Genomic DNA, 24,470 nt, shown 5'->3' on the forward strand with positions numbered 1-24,470 from the left:
TATCGAGGAATAATTGGAATCAAGAGAGTTTAAATTGTACTTGATGTCTTTTTCTTTGTAGAAACACCTCATTCTACTGATAAAGGGGCTGTGCACGGGCTGTAGCCGCCTAGATCGAACTGAAATTATTACCTTCACAGCAATGATGAAATCGGCCAAGCTGCCTCAGACTGTCAAAACCCTCTCGGATGGTAGGTGTTTTAATTTATGGTTATACCACTGCGGTACTTGAGTTAGGCATAGAAAATTCTATGGTTTTGATGTATGAAATGATGTTTTGCGGTTTCCCCTGCAGTAGAGGACCAGAAGGAGCTGGCCTCCCCAGTGAGCCCAGAACTAAGACAGAAAGAAGTGCAGATGAACTTCCTCAATCAGTTGACATCAGTCTTTAACCCTCGAGCCTCGTCATCACCATCTATAACGCCAGAGACACAGGTAAACAAACAGCCCTAGAATAGAAGCAGTCTGAATTTCAGCATTAATAACATTGGTGCAGGCAAGGACAGAAGGCAATAAGTGGTAGGTTTTTAATACACGTGTGTAAAGATGTGTATTATACATTATACATACATTATACAAGATTATACTACTTGCATGTTGATGAACGGCAAACGACAAAATACTGTTTGCATTGTATTGGCAACAGTAGTTTTGTTGCCTCATGGAAGCTATTGTTCAGTGATATTCATACCTCTTTTGAGTTCTGCTGCTGATGCGCCTAGCTCACACGTGGAGACTTCAGTACCGTGGATTTTTAATGCATCCATGATATATTTAGTATGTGCTTGCTTTTAGGTGGAAGGAGAAAGTGAGGATCAAGGTTCCACAGATCAGACCTCTGCGGCAAAGACGAAAAGCATATTCATTGCTCAGAATGTAGCCAGCCTGCAAGAACTTGGTGAGAATCAGCTTTTTAGCGTCGGGGGGGAAAAAATACTAGAGCAAATGACTCTCCAGGGTTACACCTTACATTTCTGAATGGGAAGAAACTTTCTGATCTAAATAAAGTGTTTGTTCTTTACGACTCCCTCAGTGGCATGCTGATGTTACTGCGGGGGGCTGTGGCTGTAATGTAGTTTTGCAGAGGAGATGAGCTCAGTGTATTTGTATGCAGTAGGTTTGTTTTGGGGGGGAAAAAAGGTAGGATGGTGCAAAATAGCCTGTGGGATGGATTACTGAGGGAGGTGTGAACTAGACCTGGTGTGCCACATAACATGCACACAGAGCTTTGTGACGCCTGTTACAAGTACTGGCTGTAAACTTCACCCTCTGCTTTGTGTGTTGTAAACTAGTATTTATCCTATTACCTCATGATGATATTTTCTCACCACAAAGAATAATTAAGTCAATTACTGATGACCGTTAGATCTGTTCTGCTTAGAAGCTCCCATGGAACAGTAAAAATAAGACTGCTATTTTTGTTTGGTAGGTGGCTCTGAAAAACTGCTGAGAGTGTGCCTGAACCTGCCATACTTTCTGCGATACATAAATCGATTTCAGGATGCAGTGTCAGCCAACTCTTTTTTTATTATGCCAGCCACAGTGGCAGATGCCACAGCTGTTCGCAATGGGTAAGAGTCAGTCGTCGCTCTTCTTTGGTTGATGCTGGGTACGCTGTCTGGGAGGGGATAACTGTGCTAACCGTGCAGTATCAGTTATTGTGCTGTTTGGTGAGTACATCGCATTGCTGAACCTTGACGTGTGTCATTACTATAGGTTTCATTCGCTGGTAATAGATGTGACCATGGCACTGGACACTCTGTCTCTGCCTGTGTTGGAGCCCCTGACACCCACGCGTCTCCAAGATGTGACAGTTCTTGCTCTCAGCTGTCTCTATGCAGGTGAATGGATTTCCTGTCTTTTCTTTGGAGCTTTAAGTCGCTCTCGCTTTTGCTCTGCCTGGTTACCTGCACCTTCGAGGTTCAGCCCACAAGTAACCTTTTATTTCTTATGAATTTGAAAGCTATGTAGCATACTGCACGGTATGGTGACTGGCTTTATGTGAAAATTGTTATAGTGACACTGAAATTCTGAAGTATTCTGCAAATGTTCTTGTCAGTATCTGGAAGAAAGAGTGAGTGACTCAACACCTTCTCAATAGCCTGTAATTTCTGCTCTTTTTTTTTTAATGTTCAGAGCATAATACATTTTTGCAGTGCTCATGGTTTCAGCTTAATTGGTTATACCCCCAAATCAAACTTGTTTCCCAGGAGTGGTTTAAGTACACCAGAATCCTGAGTGTTCCATTGGTATGGGTAAGATTTTAAAGAGATGGGGCTGTTGAGTATGAAGATTGTCTTAAAAATGGTATTGAATTACATGGTAAAACATTTCCTCCTTTAATTGTTCTCATGTGTTTCTGTAGGACAAAACTTGGCTCTTTTGGGGGTACTTCAGAAAGACTTTTTTTAATCTGTCAGCTCTAATACTGAGTATTCCCAGCTCCATCAAGTTTATGGGCATGTTTGATACTGCTTGTTTTAATGTGCTAAGAAGGAACACCGAGTCCTGAGATTGGCTCTTACTAAGAATGTTATCTGCCCCTGTTTTCCATCAGGTGTGAGTGTGGCAACTTGCATGGCCATCCTACATGTGGGTAGCACTCAACAGGTACGAACTGGGTCAACAAGTTCCAAAGAAGAAGATTATGAAAATGATGCTGCTACTATTGTACAGAAATGTGTAAGTAGATGAGAGAGCGTGTTGTTTGTTCTCATTCTTGGCAAGTGAAGTGCGTAGAATTCGTGTTTATTTGGATTGCAATACATAGCCATGATTTCTAGGCACTAGACGTGCTGACAGTGGAAGTAATGGGGTGGCAAATTGTCGAGGGCAAAATACAACTGTATTTGGAGTTTTTATTTTTATTATTGCCCAGCGGAGGGCTGAAACATTACCATGGTTTTGGATTTAATTGCAGCTTGAAATCTATGAAATGATTGGACAAGCCATCAGCAATTCGCGCCGTGCAGGGGGTGAGGTAAGATTTGCGTCTCGGGAAGCTTTTTCACTATTTTTGTGCTGGCATATTCTGGCATTTGGATTGACACTATTTTGTCTTCTTGGTGTTTTTTTTTTTCCCCACCACCCTTCACTTTTGGGATGATAGCATTATCAGAACTTCCAGCTGCTCGGGGCCTGGTGTCTGCTAAACAGCCTCTTCCTCATCTTGAACCTCAGCCCCACGGCCTTGGCTGATAAGGGAAAAGAGAAAGATCCACTGGCTGCTCTTCGCGTCAGAGACATTATTGCTCGTACTAAGGAGGGCGTTGGGTCTCCCAAACTAGGACCTGGGAAAGGGTATGTAAATACCCCACTGAAGTAATCATTGTCCATGTATCTAACCATGCCCAGCAAACAACTACTGCGAAGTCTTGTTGGTCTCTTGAAATTTTATCTCCATTTGTAATTCAAGTTTTGATTCTTGGAAAGAGGACAAGTCGTCGTCTTCAGTTTAGCAAAGCAGTCCCTTCACTCAATTGAATATATATATATATGTATTTCATTTTTCCCCTGAAATTACATTGTATCCTTTATGTTTCTGTAGGCACCAAGGGTTTGGTGTTCTGTCGGTGGTGCTGGCAAATCATGCTATCAAATTGCTGTCTTCGCTCTTTCAAGATCTGCAAGTGGAGGCATTGCACAAGGTACGTAGGTAGCACGTACGTTCTTGTGAAACATTTTGCCTTCTCCACTGAAACAAACTTTAAATTCTCTTTTCAATGCCATCCTCCAGGGCTGGGAGAGTGATGGTCCGCCAGCAGTGCTGGATATCATGGCTCAAAGCACATCCATCCAGAGGATTCAGCGGCTGATAGATTCTGTACCACTCACTAATTTGCTGCTGACTTTGCTCTCTACTTCTTACAGAAAGGTAGGAACTGGCATACAGCTAGAGATCTTCTGTAACTGAACCAATCCTACTAAGTGTCATCCACATGGAAAATTCTCACTTTACAGACTGTGACTATGCTAAGAAGAATTTAGAATTCTTCTTTCAGAAGCTGTCAATTGGGGCCTCTCTCCTCTTTTCAGAGATGTAAATTTGACAAACTTGTTCTGAGAACATTTTTTTGTAAGCCCAGTGGTATTTGTGAGTTTAGTGAGAAGATGAAAAGGCCGTATTCAAAACAAAAGCTTTTATGTTAGAGCTGTTGCTTGAAATGTTGCTTAGATGCTTGGCATAGATTATTTAGTTCCAACCATCCTGTGTAATTTTTGGTACAACTTGAGGGTGAGAAGTCTTGAAAAACTGTTGATAAATTAATTGAGTCGAATTTGCTAGTTGAAAATTAAAATGCATTAGATACTGGATAGTTTTCAAATTCTTATCTTTCATAATCCTAAAATTTAACTTGTTCTGCTGTTTTTCTAAGGCTTGTGTCTTGCAGCGTCAGAGAAAGGGCTCCATGAGCAGTGATGCAAGTGCCTCCACCGATTCTAATACTTACTATGAGGATGATTTTAGCAGCACCGAGGAGGACAGCAGCCAAGGTAGTAGAGTTTGCAGCAAGGAACTTAAGTCAGGATTTTATGCTGTCTCTCAGATTTAGTGGAAACCTGGCTACTGGGGTTTTGCCTTTTTGGACTGGAATGTCATATAATGCTGAAAATATGAAAGAGTTCGTAAGATCTATTTGGCAGAAGTAATGCTGACTGTACTCTTTTATGTAAACTAAAGCCAGAGTGGCTGGGATTTGGCAGTATTTGCTTAAGAGGAGAGTGGAAATAATTTCTTCTTGTAAATTCCCACTGGACAGCTGTGAAAGTGCTTTGCCTTGTGATTTGGAAAGGAAAAATGAAGATCGCAGACGCCTTAACTGTGCTCACTGAAACTCTTTTTTCAGGCCTTTTCTAAGCTGAGTAGTCAGCATAAGTTAGCTGCTTATAACAATATGCTTTTGTTTTTCCTGCCTTCTGTGTTAGATGACGATAGTGAGCCAATCCTTGGGCAATGGTTTGAAGAGACAATCTCTCCAAGCAAAGAGAAAGTGGCCCCCCCGCCGCCCCCTCCACCACCACCTTTGGAGAGCTCGCCCAGAGTGAAAAGCCCTAACAAACAGGCTACTGGGGAGAATGGGAACATCCTGGCCAGCCGCAAAGATCCAGAATTGGTATGGGATGGTCTTCAGGCTTAATGAAATAAATGATGTGCTGTAGTGTTGTTTACTTGTCAGTGGCAAGCTACGTTGGCAGACAACATGATAAATGTCAGGTATTTTTAAGTGCATTGCTGATGGAGAATCAGTGACTGACCTGGCTTTGGATAAAGAAGTTTTCTCTACTCTTCCCTCAGGTGGAATATTAGTTACTGCCAGGGAAGCAAAGATTGAAGATAATATCTGTTTGGGTTACGTAGGGAGAGAGAAAATGAGGGCAGAATTATAAGCAAAGTGACATGCTGATAGAATGCTTTTAGCTCCAATTCCGTTGGGTAAAGCCAAAAATAAATACTGCAGTCGAGAAGTTAGAGACTTGCAACCTTTTCAGAGAATTGTCCTGATATAGAACACAGAGTGCAGGAAGCTGGATTGCCATGAGTAAAACTATGAGTGCAGGAAGCTGGATTGCCATGAGTAAAACTATGCTCCACTGCCAGGGGTGGAGTTAGGGGATTTGATTTATTTTGCTGGTGGTTTAGTTTTCTTTTGATGTTGTCTTACGGTCCCTCTACTTGTGTTGTTTCTATAGCGTGTTTCTCGTTTCTTTTCAGTTTTTGAGCCTAGCTTCAAACATTTTGAACTTTATCACTTCTTCTATGCTGAACTCCAGGAATAACTTCATTCGTAACTACCTGAGTGTGTCTCTTTCGGAGCAGCACATGGCTACACTAGCTAGCATCATCAAAGAAGTGGATAAGGACGGGCTTAAGGGTGAGCGAGCAGAACTTCTCTGTTAGAGAACACAGACTGTACAATTTAGAGGTGTATGTTTTCTTAGTTTCATGTGGAAATTTGAAGTGTAGGAGAGCAATGGTAGTAAATGGCTTGATCCCTGTCTTCCAGGCACGTCAGATGAGGAGTTTGCTGCTGCACTGTATCACTTCAACCATTCCTTGGTGACCTCAGATCTTCAGTCCCCTGCCTTGCAGGTAAGTCTGTGATTGAATGTATAAATAAAATGAAGTGTTGATGTCCGCTAATGTGTCTACATGGACTCTCCACACCTAGAGCAGTGTGTTGATGGTTCTGTTTGGCCCTAGAGTGTATTCTTTTGCAAACGGAGCTTGGAATATTTTGGATCCAATGAGCTGTATGATCTTTGCAGTCATCCGGTACAAAACATCCTGCAGAGTGTAAACTTAACATTTAGAGTTCAAATTAATCCACTGAAGTTCGAAGGTGATGAAAGGTGAATGAGTTCGTGTATTTTGTTTTGGAGAGTTGCCTCTATCCATGCGTTTATCAAGAGGCATTCCTGCAGATTTGCATTGCTGTCAGGACTGATGCCAGAAGGCCTTGGAATTCTCTGAGGAGAGAATCAAATTAATCCTGCTTTCATGTGCCAACTTCGTAGCCTCTAGGTTTCTTTGCTGGGTCATGGGCTGACTCGACTTAGCAATATAAGCAGAGGTTATAAATCTGCTTACCAATCAATGAATTCAATCCCTATACTTTTCATTGTTTTCTACTGTGTTTAAAATAATCTATTGTTTTGGTTTTTTTAAAGCAGTTGCACTTTTCAGAAATGTGCCTTTTTACTATATTTGAAAAGAAGCAAGCATTACTGTGATCAGTCAAAGAGGTCTTCTTTCAAATTCTTAGATACTGAACATAGCATAATCTCTCCTGCTGGGATCTTGCAGTAAATGAGTAGAGCTCAGTAACGCCATTTTTTCTGCATTGGCCTTTAAGTTGAAAGTTTATTGTGTTTTAGGTGGCAATGGGATAACACAAGTATCTCTCAATAGCTATGCCATGTGGTAGAGATAGGAGAAACATAGCTGCAAGAACCCTTACAAGCTCTAACAGCCCTACTGTTTATTTTCATCTATATGTTTAAATCATGCTTTTAATTAAAGCGTCATACAGGACTTGCGTATTTTCAAGAAGTCTCTGTTTTGTTACAGAACACACTTCTTCAGCAGCTGGGAGTCGCCCCTTTTTCTGAAGGTCCATGGCCCCTCTATATCCATCCTCAAAGTTTGTCGGTGCTCTCACGACTTCTCCTGATTTGGCAGCACAAAGCCTCTGCCCAGGGAGATCCTGATGTTCCAGAATGCCTTAAAGTTTGGGAAAGGTGAGATAACTTTATGTTAAGCTGAAAGTGAGTCATCTCTTACCTCTCACTTTTTCTGTTAAGTGGAAATTCTCTGCGACGAGCGTAACAAGTGTGTGTGTGTGTTCTCTGTGTGGTGATGGTGTGCAATGCTTGGAGGAGCAGAGGGTCAGTCTTCCGTGTTGCTGGAGTCCTTCACCTAGAGCATAGGAAATGAAACCTAGAATCAGGATTTGTGTGGGTGGAGGCCGAATTACTTGCAGCAGTGCTGGTTTTAAAAAGGGAAGTTGAATGTCTTATTTCAGTAGGTTTCTGATAGGTTCTGTTACGGTGGTGCTGAGATTTTTCCTTTCTGTGCCATTACCTGAACGTGAAAGTCTCTGGTAGGGTTTAGCTGACTCCAGGCTATAGTGAACTGCCTTTCCTGGGGGAACAAAAGTTCGCATCTCTCTTTCTCCCTTTGAGTGATTGTTCCTATTTTCCATCAAATGTATTTGCCGCTAATTGAATTTCTGTAGGTTTTACTGTTTGCATAGTCTCAGTCCAGTACAAAGTGTAGTGAATGATTTGTGAAATTGCCAATATTAGAAGAATAAGCAGAAAAATATAATTATGAAAAAGTTTCTCTAATCTCTGCTTAAAGAGATTTTAAAGAGGGATCTAAGCAAGGAGAAAAGTAAGCTTTACAAACTTCCTCTCCTATTGTCAGGTTTGTGGGCACACTGAAGCAAAATGCCTTGCAGGGGACTCTTCCCAGTGACACAGAAGATCTGAACGTTGAACATCTCCAGCTGCTGCTGCTGATTTTTCACAATTTCTCTGAGAGGGGCCGCAGATCTATCATGATGCTCTGTATCCAGACAATTGTGGAGCTGACAGCGAACATGGATACCCAGCAATGTTCTGTGCCACTTATCGTGGCACGTCTACTTTTGGTGTTTGACTACCTTCTCCATCAGTATTCCAAGGCCCCCATGTACTTATTTGAACAGGTAAGATTTGGAGATCGTGTTCTGGATATTTAATTGGTCACCCAGGAGAAATCTGTAACAGGCAGTCATTTGGTGTGTTCTGGTGTCTTCATGACCTTTGCGAGTAAATCAGTTTTGATGTTAGCAGCCTTTGGAGTTATAATGCATGATTAACTACGGTTGCTGATTCCTAGCAGCAGGCTCAGTTTGAGTCTAAATTCCTTGTGTAACTACTGTCCTAATGGGTCCTGGTAAGGACAGGGTGAATGCCCCACCTTATCTTTCAAAATCTGGAGTATTTGGCGCCATTTCACAAATACTTTGTACACCCTGTCCTTGCTTTAGCTTTTCACTGTTGAGGTATTTAGCACTGTTCTCATGAACTGCTTTTGCAGTTGTTAGAAGCTTGACCGTTGATTTAAGCTGCTCACTCCAGAATAAAAATCATCAGGTAGGGTCCAGGGCTTCCCTGGGAATGACTGTGTTTTAGCAACAACGTTGTTTGTTTTTTATGGTTCTTTTTCTGTTGGTGGTGGTATTTTTCCTTGCTGTGTGTTAATGACAAGGATGACACGAGTTGGTTTTTTGTTTTTTTTTTAAATTTAGGTGCAATATAATTTGCTGACTCCACCCATTGGCTGGGTGAGTGGATCCCAGGACAGTAGCAGACGAACGTCTGTCCCAATTTATCATGGGTTTAAAGAAGTGGAAGAAAACTGGACCAAACACTGTGCATCAGGTAAGAAAGAAAATGTAAGGCATTTTTTATTCCAAGATTTGCATTTACAAATGAAAAAGAGCCTTTCCTGTGCTCTGGTGTGGGTAGCTTTTCCTGCTTTTAATGGGCATAATTACAATGGACAAATAAAAATGCATTTAATGCAAGAAATGTTTTATTAAACAAAATTATTGTTGTCTAGGGGTATGCTACAAGTAATTCAAAATAAGTGTGTATATATTATGATTGTACGAGTAGGAAAACGGCTGCATACGCCATAGGTTAAAAGCATGTATAATGTGTCTCGGAGCTAGTTTAGTAGACTCTGGCGTTAGTCTTACAATGTGAGAGGTTGTAGGGATGGAGGAGAGAGGATAACTCAATGCTGTGTCGTGAAAGCTGTCACTTTGAATGTTATTTTCTGTCCTTACATTCCAGATGCAGTTCCACAGCCCCGGTTCTACTGCATCCTATCTCAAGAAGCTTCTGAAGATGATCTGAACCGTCTAGATAGCACGGTATTGGGATTTCTGTTTTAAAAACTTCTCTGTAAGCCTCGAGGGCCATGTTGATTTGGCAAGTGCCAGGGAAAACAGACAAGAAGGAAAGACTTGGTGAAGCAGCTAGAGCAGAAATATTTCACCAAGTGGAGAAAAGAATAGTGGTACCCAATAGAACTCATTTCCCGAAGTTTTATTTTGCGTAGTTTTGGTCTGTGGGTATTCTGAATATTTAAGCGAAGAGCTTGACTGTATATAAATGCAGAGCTGTGCAATTTGCAAAGCAACGATCCTGACTTGTCGTCTCTTGCAGGTTTGCGAGGTCCTTTTCTCTAGGACTATGAAGTATGATGAGCTTTACACAGCCCTGACTTCACTGCTTGCAGCTGGCTCACAGTTTGATACACTTAGGAGGAAAGAGAACAAAAATGTCACTGCACTGGTAAGACTGTGTTGCTGTAGTGTTGTCTGTGTTGAGGAATAACAAGTTTTCAAACTTAATATTTTCAAGCAAAGTATTTAACCAAAGTATTCTCAGCAGTGGTTGGAGTAATGGGGAACTTAAAAATCCCATAGCTAATGGTAGTGTTTATGGTGGTGGTACATCTCATATGAGTTTTTAATTCATAACATGTTTTAGACTTGTATGTCCCTGGTAATTTCAGGAGGTCTGGCTAGAGTATGATGAAGCAGAAAAAATTTGTATAAGCTTTCCTTTTTTTTTTCTTTTTTTTTTTCTCACTTGTCTGTTGCATAATTTGTTGTAGAGTATGACAGCAAATCAGTTCAGCGTGTGTTCATCTCATTTGGCACATCTACGGGAGTGTGCAGTCTCTGATGAGATAATTTCAGTAGCTGTAATGATTGAAACCACAATCTATCTTTATTAATTTATCCAACTGTACCCCTGTTTAGGAAGCCTGTGCACTTCAGTACTACTTCTTGATACTGTGGCGGATACTAGGGATTTTACCTCCATCCAAAAACTACATGAATCAGTTGGCTACAAACACACCAGAGATGAGTGAATGTGATATTTTACACACATTGCGCTGGTCCTCCCGTCTGCGAATCACGTCTTATGTCACGTGGATCAAGGTGCAGCCTCATCTTTACACGGGTGTTTTGTAATGCTGTTGATAGTAAGAATGTCAGTCTCTTGTTCTTCCATGCTGACTGCATGTGGGATTTGTTAGGTGGGCATGGTGGTGAGAAATGGGAACTTGTGCCCGTGTTTTCTAAAGTGTTCTAGTCTGGTAATTGGCAGAGTGGTTAATTATAGAGCGCTTCTAAAGTGTGACAAGTCTTTTTTTGGCATCTGTAGGATCACCTTACCAAGCAGGGCATGAAAGCTGACCATGCTGCTTCTCTCATTGAATTGGCCTCCAGCAAGTGCAGCTCAGTGAAGTATGATGTGGAAATAGCAGAGGAATACTTTGCTCGACAGGTAAGGTGGTATGAATGTGATTTGTGCGTATAGACCTTCTATTTTTGTGGAATGATTTGCACTTACTGTTCCATCCCTTTGTATTTTAAGATATCTTCTTTCTGTGGTGTTGATTGCACAACTATTCTCCAACTGCACGAAGTTCCCAGTTTACAGTCCATTTACACCCTTGATGCTGCGATTTCCAAGATTCAGGTTTCTCTAGATGAGCACTTTTCCAAGCTAGCTGCAGAAACTGATCCACACAAATCTTCAGAGATAACCAAGAACCTCCTGCCTGCTACGCTACAGCTTATTGACACTTACGCTACATTTACCAGGTACAGTCATTAGAATAGCTAGTAGGAATACAATTTTCTCCTGTGCATAGGGCTTTCTTTGCATTTTGTTTGTTGTTTTCTTAAAGGCAGGTGCTTTTTTATTATAGTCCAATATAATTAACTTACGTCCTCTAGAGTGTCCATTGTTTTAAAAGAAGACAAATAAGTAGCTTCTCAAGCCATGTATGGGAAGCTGTAGTTTCTAAGGAGCCTCCTCATCTGATCTTTCAATACTTTCTCGCAAGCTTGCAAAACCAGCTTTTCCTCCAAACATGAAACCTCCTCTTACCACTCTTTAGGGTATTGCTGCTTAAGGTTATTTCACTGAGATAATATTGAGACTGCCATCAGGAAAGAGAGGGGGTTTAATTCTTACATTAAATGTCTGAAGTCTTCTAAACTCTCGTTAGAACCTGTGTAGAAGAAAGGCAAAAGTAAATCAGCTTTTTCTTTTGAGTGGGCGCTTTTCCTGGTAAGTAGCTTAGCGAAGATAAAAGCCCAGAACACCCTCAGTGGTATAACGCAAAGTATGGGGCAGAACTTCAGAAGTTTGCTTTGTTATCTGTCACTATATTGACACACTTAGTTCTGAATTGCAGAGCTGTTTCCTGAAATAAATCCTTTCCATCCTGAATACAGATCTTACTTGCTGCGGAGCCTCTCTGAAGAGGGCTCCACTGAGAACAAACCCTCCGAAGAGAAGCTCCAAGGCTATGCTGCTGTCCTGGCCATTGGATCCAGCCGTTGCAAGTCTAATACTCTAGGTGAGGGTACTGGATAGTTCAGATTTCCTTCTCTCTGTAGGTGAAGCTGTCTGCAATGCCACACGCATTCAGCCTCAAAGCAATACGCTGGCATCTGGCTTCAGTGTGTTCTTCTTCTCCACCACTTTGTTCAGACGAGTATATTATCCTGTCAGCAGCAGACTGAGAAGTCTTTTCCTTGTAGAATTGTAATAATTGAAAGAGGGGAAAGCCTTGAAAGAGTAACTATCTTGTGGGCTTATCTGGCTTATTGAAATGCTTTTATAACCATGTTGGTGCTCCGGTGGCATGGCATAATATGGGGAACTGTGAAATATTGATATGTTGAAGGCTGCTGCAAATTAGTATTTTTGCCATGTTTCCTGTTGTTTTAATAAAGTGAAAGAAGCTGGGGAAGCTCTTGCAAACTTTAGTGATAATTTTGACTTACAGAAAAGCGTGAAACTAGCCCTCGGTGAATTACAGCTCGACTTAGCTACAGTTGTGTCTTAATCAAATGATCTAGTTTTAAACAGTGTTGTAGAAGCACATTCTGGTTTTCAATAGGACCCATGAAATTACTCAGTGACTTATGATCCTGTATTAATTGCAGGTCCAACACTTGTTCAGAACTTGCCATCAGCTGTGCAGACTTTATGTGAATCATGGAACAACATTCATACAAATGAGTTTCCAAACATTGGCTCATGGGTGAGTCCAGCCTTGTGGGTTGATCTGGTGTGATCTTAGCTCCGTAAATTGCTGGGGGGGGCGGGCAGTGTGTCTTTCTATTAAAGGTAATGGTTCTGATTTTTGTGCATGTGTGTCTCAATCCTTAGCGCAATGCCTTTGCGAACGACACCATCCCCGCAGAAAGCTACATCAGTGCAGTTCAGGCCGCCCACCTTGGTACTCTCTGCAGCCAAAGTCTACCTCTTGCAGCTTCCCTGAAACACACCCTTCTCTCCCTCGTCAGGCTCACCGGGGATCTCATTGTGTAAGTGATGGGTTTTTATTACATTCTTGCTGTTTAGGTCTGTCTGCTCTTCTGAATGTCTGGCTTTATCAGACTGTTCAGGTGGAACACTTGGTGAACTGGAGCTGTATTTTGAACTGAGCCTTTAATGAAGTTACTTTCAGTTTACAGTTCTAAATTCTAAATGAATGAAAAATGGCCTTTCTGTCTTGATCCGATATCTCTAAAAGTCAGACTCCCTGAGAGAAACATTTAGTCCTTTTTATCAAGTAGGGACTTGAAGAAACCGCGATATAAGCCGAGACAGTATGGATCTAACCGATTCATTTGTGTTTTATTATCATTCGCTTGTGTGACGTTTTCAAAACATGAAGAAAAAGTTAAATGAAAGAATTACTTTTTTCCCAGGGACTTACTCAAAGATATTATGAAAAAAATAGTTGCCGACATTGCAGGCAGGTCCAGAAGCTGTACTGTGTGATAGCGTGGCTGTCTAGGAAAATGCTGTAGTTGTATATATGCAAAAGTAACAAGTGTAGAGTTTTCCAAATGAGGACCATTTTTCTGAGGGGAAAAACGGCTGGGTCAGCATATTTGTCCTGCCTTTCTAAAAAGTGTTTTTATCACAGACTTCCATCCAGACTTGTGCCTTACTTGTGTGACTTCTGATTTATCCAATAAAAGCGTTATTTGATGCATCCAACAGAGTCTTAACTTGTTTTCTTTTCTTTTCAAGCTGGTCAGATGATTTGAACCCGCCACAGGTGATTCATTCCCTATTGCCCCTCCTGTTGGAGACCAGCACAGAGAGTGTGGCAGAGATAAGCAGCAACTCCCTAGAAAGGATCTTGGGCCCTGCAGAATCAGATGAATTCCTGGCACGCGTTTATGAGAAATTGATCACAGGATGCTACAACATACTGGCCCATCACTCTGATCCAAACAGGTAACGGGCTGTGTGGCTCGTAGTTCTCCTCCAACAAAGCTGTATACAAAGAATTACTACAGTGTGTTTAAACATCAGTGTCGGTTCTTGAAGAGCACAACAGAAAGGCGAAAAATCAGCTTATTTTTATCTGTTGAAGACTTCTATTCTTGTAGACTAAAAATACCAAGATATTTTATTCACGTTACCACGATTTTCAGCACTGCCGTTCAGGCAGTGTGGATTTTAATCATCTCTTGTAACTCTGGATGGAGCGAGTATATATTTGGATAGTCTTTTTATTTAAGCAAATAGAAAATTATGTAAATACAAGCACAAAATCAAAGCTGAAGATGCCAACCTAACTTGCTTTATATTCCTTTGTCTCTGTACTTGCTGTTTGTAAGGATGGCTAATCCCTGCTTTATCGTAGCAAACTAGCGAGATTTGTGCTTCCCACCCCTTACTCGCTGTGTGTATAGAGGGAATAAGCTTGATGCGCAGATGTTGATTCTACCCATCTGAAACATAAAACCATTAGGCATGATGATGTTGCATCTTTTTAACACTGATCCTCTCTGGATGGAAGGTATTCAGAGGGAGATCTACGGCGCCTTCTGGTAGAGAATGTAAGCGTAATTGGATTTTACTTGCAGGGTGCGTTGTGGAGCGGGGATGAGCGCAGGAGAGAATGGGGAGGAATAACACTAAAAGAGACTTGAAGTGTAAAAAGAGCAGCCATTTAGAGGAATTTGTACTGTGAGGAGTCTGAAAGGTCGAGATTATTCTAGGTTTCTGACTGTAACTTGCCTACAGCATCGTGTGACACTTTTTTTTCCTGATCAGTTGGTGGATTTGTTTGTGTTCATGTATGTTTATTCATCAAGTATTTTCCTCCTGTCTCTTGAAAGGAGAGCTGCTTTCAGCTAGTGCAAAGTTTATTAGAACTGTATTAGCAAAATTGATTGCTTCTTGACTCTCGGTATTGTTGAAATTGCTCTTCTGTATTCTTATTTAATATGCATCTTTTCATCCTCAGTGGCCTTGATGAGTCCATCTTGGAGGAATGTTTGCAGCATCTGGAGAAACAGCTGGAGAGCAGCCAGGCCCGAAAAGCCATGGAGGAATTCTTTTCAGAAAGGTGAAGTCATCCCCAAAATTGTAGGCCAAGGACTTTATTTCTCTTCCTTCCTTTCTTGGCTTGTCACTGTCAGCACCTGAGTGACGTTAATGCCATTGCGCAGGAAAGGACAGAAGCATGTAAGGAGAGGATACCCTTCAAGCAGCGCAGGAGAGCTTGGGGAATCTTGCAGGGTGATTGTTTCATCAAAGGCATTACAGGGAGGGTTTTGAGAGACACTGGTCTATAAGGCAGCTGCAAAATCTCAAGTTCTCTCAGTGCTTCCTCGGGGCACTAGGTTGCTAATTTTAAGGGTGGAGGTGGGGTGTTGGCCTAATTTTGAATTATGAAGACAAATTGTGACAGAAACAGTATAGTACAAAAGCGGTGTTGTGAAGAGGTACGAGGGTGAACTGGAGGAACATTTTTCTCTATTAGAAAGCTGACCATTGTCTGGTTTTACTCTCTACTTGTTTAGCGGTCTGGTGGCTGGCTGTTGTACTTTGTTAACATGGATGGGAAAAATAGGCAAGAAAATCTTCAGTTTTGGTTTGGAAACCAATACAAGCCCTTTTGTGACTTGATAGGCAGAGAATGCTGGTATGCTACTCATGAGCTCATGAGATTCACAGGTTTTAGTCTGAGCTAAGAGTTTGCTTTTTGTCGGAAAGCAATGTCCTGTGGCTTGGCTGCTGTGCTGAGCAGCGTTATACAAGCTATTGCCAACCTTAAATGTGAGGGCAGAGATAAGTGCAAATGAAAAAAAGGAATGGGTTGTCTTTTACAAAGCTGACTTAATTTCCCCCCTCCGTGTAGTGGAGAACTGGTCCAGATCATGATGGCAACAGCCAATGAAAACCTCTCGGCGAAGTTCTGTAACAGGGTGCTGAAATTCTTCACCAAGCTCTTCCAGCTCAGTAAGTGTTGAATCTTTTCCGTCCTGCCTTTGTCCACTTTAGACTGTTGTTGTATTTGACTGCAATATGAAGATGCGTGAAAGAAAAGCTGTAAAAGGAGGTGGAGTGACAGGTTGACACTTTTAATGGAAAGCCATCTTCAAACACGTTTGTTGTAGCATCTGTCACTCACTAGTAATTTTCTCCACCAGCTGAGAAGAGTCCCAACCCCAGCCTGTTGCGACTTTGTGGCTCTTTGGCTCAGCTGGCTTGTGTGGAGCCCGTACGGCTCCAGGCCTGGTTAACCAGAATGACCATGTCCCCACCCAAAGATTCAGATCAACTGGATGTCGTGCAGGAGAACAGGCAGCTGCTGCAACTCTTGACAACTTACATTGTTCGGGAAAACAGGTAAAGTACAGCCTTTGTTATTTTTTTTTGTGTGCTGTTTGTTTCTGTTGTTCTCTAGATGTACAGATTACTTGTGAGTTGCCGATGGCTTCTTGTTGCCAGCTTTCAAATGAAGTGATGGACACATGGCTGTTTGCCCTGAAGGCATTGCCGTGTCAGCCCCACTGTAAGGGGCTGTAAGCCCCCCTCTCATGGTGTGGAGTTTAGCTGTATTTCAGTAGGTGATGTACCATGTCTGAAACTTCCTTCTTTTTGATTAGCCAAGTCGGAGAAGGTGTGTGCACTGTTCTACTGAGTACTCTAATACCAATGGCAACAGAAATGTTGGCCAATGGGGATGGCACAGGCTTTCCTGAGCTGATGGTCGTGATGGCAACTTTGGCCAGCGCAGGACAAGGTGCGGGACATCTCCAGCTTCATGGTGCTGCTGTTGATTGGCTAGGCAGATGGTAAGAGTGAATTGTATACTCCTGTTTGTTCATTTGAGTCACTTAAAATGATTATTTTTTTTTTGATTTTTTTTTTCCTGGTAATTTGGGGACAGAAGTTCATGTTTACTGATACACACTTGTTCTTTAGTTTATTGTTTGTCATTTGGAATATACAACGTCTGAGAGAGGCCGATCTGTTAACCCCAGTTAAGAACAACCATGTGTTTTCTTTGTCTTTCCCTCTCTTGATGATTTAATGAATGCATTTATAAGTTCCCTGTTGCTAATCTAAAGCAAACTGAGTGCTGGAAGCTATTGGTGGGATATGAGTTTATTCTTCCCAAAGACTGTCAGTTGTAATGATCTTCTCCACTGTTTTGTCTTACAGCAAGAAATACCTGTCTCAAAAGAACGTGGTAGAAAAAATGAATGCAAACGTCATGCAAGGGAAGGTAAGACATGTGATTATTGTTTAACTTGCAGGAATAAATCTCAGGCATGAGATTTATCCCAGGCTCTCCTGTTTTGGTTGCGTAGTGTTTTAAAGGAATTTGGTCAGGGGCAAGGTAATGTTTTCTTGCCTTCTAGCAATTATTCTGGGATCTAAGTATTGCCTCTCATTTTCATTCATCTTTGCTTTATAGCATGTGACTATCCTGGAGTGTACGTGCCATATTGTCTCTTACCTGGCCGATGTCACTAACGCCCTGAGCCAGAGCAGTGGCCAAGGACCAAGTCACCTTTCTGTTGATGGAGAGGAACGGGCGATTGAGGTGGATTCAGACTGGGTGGAAGAATTGGCAGTAGAGGAGGAGGACTCTCAAGCTGAAGATTCGGTAGGCCGTAGTCGTGGTTGATGCTGCAAATGAGATGAAGATTTATTTTGCAGCTTCCAAATCAGAATTACTCTGGTTATAAATTAAGATGTTGTTTGTTCCTAATGTGAAACAGAGTGAAGAACCCTAGTTGCCAGATCTGGAAGAGAATATCTGTCATTCGTGCATAGATCTGTTGACTTGATGATGTCAACAAAAGTTAAAAGTGGGGTGTTTTTAGAAAACAAAAAGGAAGAAATGGAGTAAGATGGGTTTGTTCCTACTGGTTTGTTTGTCAGTTACTAGCTTTTGTATCAACAAGCAACTTACATTAGGCTTTCAAGTGCTGTTGAGTGGGGGGAAAAAAGCTGTTATTAATGCATTCTTTAAAATTTATTGTCCCAATGTATTATTTTTATTACTGTTTTCTTTTTCTTGATTGACTCTTTCAAGTTGGTCTAAAATGTCGCCATCTCCTCTTTCCGTGTGGTTGGATACCAGCGGCCTTCTTTTAGCTAAGAGGTGCTAAAGTTGCTGTTCTTAAAATGTGCATTTAGCGTCTGAGGAACGTGTTCTGTACCACATGCCTTTACCGTAGCTGCAGTTATAGCACATTTCTAAACCAACTTTCTTCTTGACAGGATGAAGATTCTCTTTGTAATAAACTCTGTACCTTCACCATCACGCAGAAAGAATTCATGAATCAACATTGGTAAGAATCTCAAACTTGTGTTCAGAATTTCAGGCTGATATTTCTGGCCGTTGAGAAGGAAACAGGCTGTGAACTGCAGTCTGTGGAGCCTTCCTGAGGCCTACCTCATTATAAAATTCGGTATGTTATAACTCATATGGCTTATTTCATGCAGGTATCACTGTCACACTTGCAAGATGGTTGATGGGGTTGGTGTTTGCACAGTTTGTGCTAAAGTTTGTCACAAGGACCATGAGATTTCTTATGCCAAATACGGATCATTCTTCTGTGACTGTGGAGCCAAGGAAGATGGCAGCTGCCTGGTAAAGTGTCTTCCTGACAACATACAAGCTGTGATTCCCTGAGTTTTTAAGGTCTTTTGCAGAGGTTTTGCAGGTTCTGCAATAAGTTACGTCATGATACGAGTGCATAAGAATCCTAAGAATTGAATGCTTTGGCTTTATAACAAACCTTCTTAATTTACAGCTTGCCTGGCGGTTTATTTTTTTGCACCAAATAAGTGCATTGGCAAATCTCTGTCCTAGTGACTACTGGGATTCCACCTACCTTTACAGAACGTGCAAGTTAGCTTAAGCTGCACAGCAGTCAGATACCGCCTTTTCCCATGTTTTCCACTGGAAGCAAACAAAGTAACTTTATCTTAAATTTGAAAGTTTTTCCCATACTTGGGTAGAGAGTGGCATGCAGGATACAGTTGCATTATTTCTTTAAAATTGCAGTCTAAGAGAATTTGCACTCTGTTTCTTTAAAATTACATTAATCTTGCTGCTATTACAATCTGTATTCATTTCGTTAGTGCTAAAATGGAGTCTGGCTGGGGCTTTCAGCATTGCTGTGTCATTTCCAGGCTTTGGTGAAGAGAACTCCCAGCAGTGGTATGAGCTCTACCATGAAAGAATCCGCCTTCCAGAGCGAGCCCAGAGTGCCCGAGAGTGTCATTCGACATGCGAGCACCTCTCCTGCAGAGAAAGCCAAGGTCACCATCAGTGAGGGGAAGGGCCCTGATGAAGAAAAACCCAAGAAGAGCAGCCTGTGTAGAAACGTTGAGGGCTGTCGAGAAGAATTGCAGTCCCAGGTATAATTATCAGCTAGCGTTTGAAAGAAGGTGGTTTATGATGAGGATCTTCGGCAGACTGTGTTGGTTATCGGCCAAGTTGCTTGATTTTTATGCTCTTCTTTGTAAGAGGTATCATAAAAGCGGCATCAGGCTTTAAAACCCGGTTGACATGCAGCTCTTGTGAAGACTCCCAGCAGAGGTACCTGGTGCCTCACTTGCTGTATCTATTTCTTGTAGGCCAACTTCTCCTTTGCACCTTTGGTGCTGGACATGCTGAATTTCCTGATGGATGCCATTCAGATAAACTTCCAGCAAGCTTCAGCCATGGGGAGCAGCAGTCGTGCGCAGCAAGCTCTCAATGAGCTACATACCTTGGACAAGTCAGTAGAAATGACAGATCAGTTGATGGTATGATACTGAAGGAGCAATTAGATTATGGATAGGTGGGATCACTTTTACACAGAAAAGTTTCAGTGATATACTTTTGTATGCTTTTACTAATGACTCAGGTCCCAACTCTTGGCTCTCAAGAAGGTGCTTTTGAGAACGTCCGCATGAACTACAGTGGTGACCAGGGCCAGACCATCCGGCAGCTGATCAGTGCTCACGTGCTGAGGCGGGTGGCGATGTGTGTGCTCTCGTCCCCACATGGACGTCGGCAGCACCTGGCTGTGAGTCACGAAAAGGGCAAGGTGAGTTCTCTGGCTCTGTAGAGAATGTTGGACTGTAAAGGAAAATGAAACGGCCTTAGAGCACTGAAGAGCAAGCAGAATACGTTTTGGGCTGCCTGTCCCCAGGTCTGGGTCTTCTGTAAAGTACTGTGTAGCTTAGAAAAACCTCCCGTTCTTCAGAGAAGAGTTCTTGCAGCAGAAAACAGAGAAAGCTGTGAAGACAGTCATAGAGCTGAAATTGAAATGCCTTTTTCCCCTTGATTGTTAAGTTGGGTAACTGAGTTCATTTTGTTCTGCAGATTACAGTCCTTCAGCTCTCGGCATTGCTGAAACAAGCAGACTCCAGCAAAAGAAAATTGACCCTTACTCGCCTTGCATCTGCACCCGTTCCGTTTACTGTACTGAGCCTAACTGGAAATCCCTGCAAGGAGGACTACCTAGCCGTGTGTGGACTGAAAGTAAGTGCCTGACAAACCCTTTTCTAGGCAGTTGGAAACATCATCTCAAAACCAGACATATTTCTTTCCTCTGAGGAGCTAGCACAGAGCTGCCTCCAAAGGTCTGTCACTAATTTTAGCTCATGAGTCACTTGCCTACTAGATATATGAAGTAAAAGAAGCAAGACCTGTATGAATAATATAACAAATGAGACAGTGCCTCAAAATAGTTCTTATTGTATTCAGGCCAGTTTTACTTTAAGACAGGAGTCAAGATTTAGTCATGTCAAACTCAGTGTGTTAGAACTGGTCTCTAACTAGTGTTTTGTAGCAAGGACTCCTTTTTTTGTATTGTCCCGAATTTAGATTCAGCTTTCACAGTGCGGCATCCACAAATCTATTATTTAGCTAAGAAACAACGGGACTCTATGTGGTTTTAGTTTGGATTTCGCTTGTTTTTTCTTTACAAACTTCCATGTCATTCATCTTAAATGAAGGAATTTTAGCTTCTCAGTCTATGAATTGTTATTAGCACTAAGAGGAATACTGGCTTTTAGCTCTGTTCTTGGCTTGAAATATTTATAAACACTTTGTTCCAATATTTCACCAATTTTTTTCATTACTCCAGGACTGCCACGTGTTAACGTTCAGCAGCTCTGGATCAGTCTCCGATCATTTGGTACTTCATCCCCAACTAGCCACTGGAAATTTCATCATTAAAGCTGTGTGGCTGCCAGGATCTCAAACAGAGCTTGCTATTGTGACTGCAGACTTTGTGAAGGTATGTTTGGTCACAAGCTGTTGATGATGTGTCTTCTTTCAAGCATTGGAGTCTGGATCTTTGTGGAGTTGCAAGTGGAAGAATGTGATAATATTCTTAGAAATAAATTGGAAATATAAATTTGTGATGTTTGGCTACTGTTTTCATAAGAAAAAGCAAAACCAAAGAACTCAGAGCAAAAAAAAAAAAACAAAAACAAAACTCCAACATCTAATAGGCATTCCCTTGTCTCAACTTTTGTCCATTTGCACTGTTTTGTGTCGTAGTAGTCGTAATAGTTAACTATTTTCTTGATTTTTCCCACAGATTTACGATCTCTCTGTAGATGCCTTGAGTCCAACTTTCTACTTCCTTCTACCAAGTTCCAAAATCAGGGACGTCACTTTTCTTTTCAATGAGGAGGGGAAGAACATAATAGTGATCATGTCCTCTGCTGGGTACATCTATACACAGCTCATGGAAGAGGCGAGCAGTGCCCAGCACGGACCATTCTATGTCACCAATGTGCTTGAAGTCAATCATGAGGACCTAAAGGTACTGGTGACTTCCCTTTCTTGTAGCACAGGCTGCAGTGGCTTTCTCGCTCTTGTTTGTGTCTTATATTTGAAGGCAGAAGTTTCCTTTTTTCCTTTTCCCCCCCCCCTCTTTTTAAGCCCCCCAATCTAGATCAATGAGCTTGCCATTCCTCTAAAGAGAGAAACATCCTTGCAGTGAAAGGGGGTGGGGGTGAAAATTAAACCCCTTGATCCTTTCATCTAGAAAATGGAGCGTGTTTTCCATGGCTGGCTCGGAAGTCATGCCCAGCAGGATTTCTCAGCAGGGAGATGGCTTCAGAGCAGTGCTGTTCTCAGAGCAAGGCGCTCCAAAAGGGCAGTAACCAGAACGGATACAGTTACTGACCATTGCCGGGGCTGTGGAGGTGGAGTGAGCCTTTGTTTCTGCTCAATAGCAGCTCTGTAGTCTTGGGGGTGACATTTAAAATCTGTCCACATTTCACTCAGTGTTTTCATCCCAGCTTGCTCCAAAACAGGGGAATAGATGAGAAGAAGGCCCTCAGGAAAGCTCTTTTATGAGCTGGGAACATGGGGAGTGCTCCATGTGAGATTGTCATACAACGTTCAAGCACACAGATGCGGTAGCTGAGGGCGCTACCTCCCAGCCTACGGGTATGCAATCTCAGTATCCCCGTCAAAGCCTTTGAAGTATCTGATGGATGAGTTCACCAAGGAGTTGAGCTTAGAAAACTGTCATTTGAGGCTGCGTTCTCTCACTGGTGGGGAGGAGGCGCGGGAGAGGCTTTTGGAATAATTCCAGCATGAGGAATTTAAAAGCCTGATGGTGTTCTGGAGGATGTGCATTTATCTTAAATGTCGTTGTTTCTCTCTGATCCTACAGGACAGCAATGGCCAGGTGGCAGGAGGTGGCGTGTCAGTGTATTACTCCCATGTGCTACAGATGTTGTTCTTCAGTTACTGTCAAGGCAAATCCTTTGCAGCCACCATCAGCCGGGCCAATCTGGAAGTGCAGCGGCTATTCCCTATTAACATAAAGAGGTGAGGCTTGTGTGGAAGGCTCTGCCGAAGTTTTAATTTCTGTTTACTATTAATAAATATTACTAATTATTCTAAACATCCCACCTCTGACTGGCCAAAACTTGTGGGAAGATCTTCTTTTCTACTGAAGATTTCTTGCTACTCTTCATGTTGCTTCTGCCCTAATTGCAGAATGATTTGAAACTAAAGCTGGCTGTTTTGGCAGTGGGGCGCGTATGCATTTTTCTTCTTCCCACTAGGATTTCGCAGCAGAAAGGTGGCTTCAGAGCGGCCTTGCTGCACAGTGCGGAGCTGCTAGTGGTGCAGCAGCTGGAACCGATGGGATTACCCACCCTCGTGGAGGCTGCAGAGCAGGAAGCCTTTGTTGCCTTTCGGCACCAGTACTGCAGTGGACCTTGTGTATTGTGCATATTAAGGCTTATTTTCGGCTCCCTTGAGGGAAACCAATCTCTTATGCTATGAATGTGGCAAGAAAAAAACCTATTCTGTCATCTGTTTTGACAAGCAGAGCTGGGCATTTAGGCCACAGACTCTTCACTAGCCTGACACAAAGCCACTGTCATGAATAGGCTCTATAGAAGGGTCAAGTTCCAAGAGCTCCCTAGCCCCAGTCGAGTTTGGCTTAGTCTTTTTGCAGCTTTGGGTTTTTTTATTTCCGGTGAGCAGAGTCTCACAGATTCTCCTGCACTGGCCTTTGCCTAGTACTGCTGCGTGTGTGTTGAAACATAGGGCTGTGCATCTGTTCAGATAAAAGATAGCTGAAAGCCATTGTCAAAAAAGCCATTGTCCCTTGGTTTTGTGCATAAAATGTTACTAAGTAAGTGTCTTTCCTCGAGTTTTCAGGGTAGAGATCAGAGCTGTGAATCGGGATGCTCATCCCTTCTGCCCATTCAAGTGACTGTCTGAGGTTTCTCACTTACAAACTGGGCACCGATATTCTTGGAGTTCTTTGAATTTCTGCTGAGGATGTAGCTTTAACTGATTTGAATGGTGATGAATTTTCTGTGGTTTTGCTTCTTAAATTAATGTCATTCTGCCATTCATCTTTTGCAGTTCAAATGGTGGGAGTAAGACTTCACCGGCGCTGTGTCAGTGGTCTGAGGTGATGAACCACCCTGGCTTGGTGTGCTGTGTTCAGCAAACCACAGGCGTCCCACTGGTGGTGATGGTGAAGCCAGACACCTTTCTCATCCAGGAGATTAAAACCTTGCCAGCCAAAGCAAAGGTTAGTCATAGTTCCCTGTATTTTTGGCCCTTAAAATGTGGTTTCTTGTTGTTCCATCGACAAGATCTCTAGTCTTTGCAGCTTTTCTGATGCAAAGTTTGTTTCTTCAAGCAGCAGTTGCCAGGTCCTGTCCTTGACCATCGTTGCTTGCCTTTGCAGATTCAGGACATGGTGGCCATCCGTCACACAGCCTGCAATGAGCAGCAGAGGACCACTATGATCCTCCTGTGCGAAGACGGCAGCCTGAGGATCTACATGGCCAATGTAGAGAATACCTCCTACTGGCTCCAGCCCTCTCTCCAGCCCAGCAGCGTCATCAGCATCATGAAGCCAGTTCGCAAGCGCAAGGCAGCTGCTATTAGTAAGGGATTTCTCATTGTATCTCGTGCAACGTAGCGGTGGCAAATGTAGATGCAAAGATTGATCAGCATCATATAGATACTTAAGACGTTCGCTTTTGACAATTTACCAGTTAACCTCAGGGCTAAATACTGGCTAAGTCTGGGTATACATGTATATAAAAATACGTAGCTATCTGGCTCG

The 24,470-nt window shown here is 42.3% G+C and overlaps 1 protein-coding gene across 4 annotated transcripts in view; it reads left to right on the plus strand.

Annotated features, from left to right (window-relative positions):
* UBR4 (ubiquitin protein ligase E3 component n-recognin 4) overlaps nt 1-24,470 on the plus strand; it is a 78,598-nt gene that overhangs the window by 5,920 nt on the left and 48,208 nt on the right. For all 4 annotated transcript variants that reach the window (XM_063354105.1, XM_063354106.1, XM_063354107.1 and 1 more), the window contains exons 4-46: nt 62-191; nt 296-435; nt 796-898; nt 1,430-1,571; nt 1,717-1,841; nt 2,558-2,682; nt 2,921-2,980; nt 3,110-3,300; nt 3,548-3,647; nt 3,737-3,874; nt 4,377-4,494; nt 4,927-5,114; nt 5,714-5,873; nt 6,006-6,091; nt 7,070-7,239; nt 7,928-8,210; nt 8,796-8,928; nt 9,346-9,425; nt 9,721-9,849; nt 10,323-10,505; nt 10,732-10,854; nt 10,945-11,174; nt 11,814-11,938; nt 12,531-12,628; nt 12,757-12,914; nt 13,630-13,839; nt 14,858-14,959; nt 15,755-15,855; nt 16,047-16,245; nt 16,506-16,694; nt 17,065-17,128; nt 17,321-17,512; nt 18,133-18,203; nt 18,358-18,505; nt 19,051-19,278; nt 19,498-19,668; nt 19,770-19,952; nt 20,231-20,389; nt 20,997-21,149; nt 21,456-21,683; nt 22,545-22,702; nt 23,756-23,927; nt 24,087-24,288. In XM_063354105.1, the coding sequence (XP_063210175.1) occupies nt 62-191; nt 296-435; nt 796-898; nt 1,430-1,571; nt 1,717-1,841; nt 2,558-2,682; nt 2,921-2,980; nt 3,110-3,300; nt 3,548-3,647; nt 3,737-3,874; nt 4,377-4,494; nt 4,927-5,114; nt 5,714-5,873; nt 6,006-6,091; nt 7,070-7,239; nt 7,928-8,210; nt 8,796-8,928; nt 9,346-9,425; nt 9,721-9,849; nt 10,323-10,505; nt 10,732-10,854; nt 10,945-11,174; nt 11,814-11,938; nt 12,531-12,628; nt 12,757-12,914; nt 13,630-13,839; nt 14,858-14,959; nt 15,755-15,855; nt 16,047-16,245; nt 16,506-16,694; nt 17,065-17,128; nt 17,321-17,512; nt 18,133-18,203; nt 18,358-18,505; nt 19,051-19,278; nt 19,498-19,668; nt 19,770-19,952; nt 20,231-20,389; nt 20,997-21,149; nt 21,456-21,683; nt 22,545-22,702; nt 23,756-23,927; nt 24,087-24,288 (6,448 nt within the window). The remainder of the gene's footprint in view (nt 1-61; nt 192-295; nt 436-795; nt 899-1,429; nt 1,572-1,716; nt 1,842-2,557; nt 2,683-2,920; nt 2,981-3,109; nt 3,301-3,547; nt 3,648-3,736; nt 3,875-4,376; nt 4,495-4,926; nt 5,115-5,713; nt 5,874-6,005; nt 6,092-7,069; nt 7,240-7,927; nt 8,211-8,795; nt 8,929-9,345; nt 9,426-9,720; nt 9,850-10,322; nt 10,506-10,731; nt 10,855-10,944; nt 11,175-11,813; nt 11,939-12,530; nt 12,629-12,756; nt 12,915-13,629; nt 13,840-14,857; nt 14,960-15,754; nt 15,856-16,046; nt 16,246-16,505; nt 16,695-17,064; nt 17,129-17,320; nt 17,513-18,132; nt 18,204-18,357; nt 18,506-19,050; nt 19,279-19,497; nt 19,669-19,769; nt 19,953-20,230; nt 20,390-20,996; nt 21,150-21,455; nt 21,684-22,544; nt 22,703-23,755; nt 23,928-24,086; nt 24,289-24,470) is intronic.

This window comes from Chroicocephalus ridibundus, chromosome 16 (assembly GCF_963924245.1).
Source record: "Chroicocephalus ridibundus chromosome 16, bChrRid1.1, whole genome shotgun sequence".
Lineage (NCBI taxonomy): Eukaryota > Metazoa > Chordata > Aves > Charadriiformes > Laridae > Chroicocephalus > Chroicocephalus ridibundus.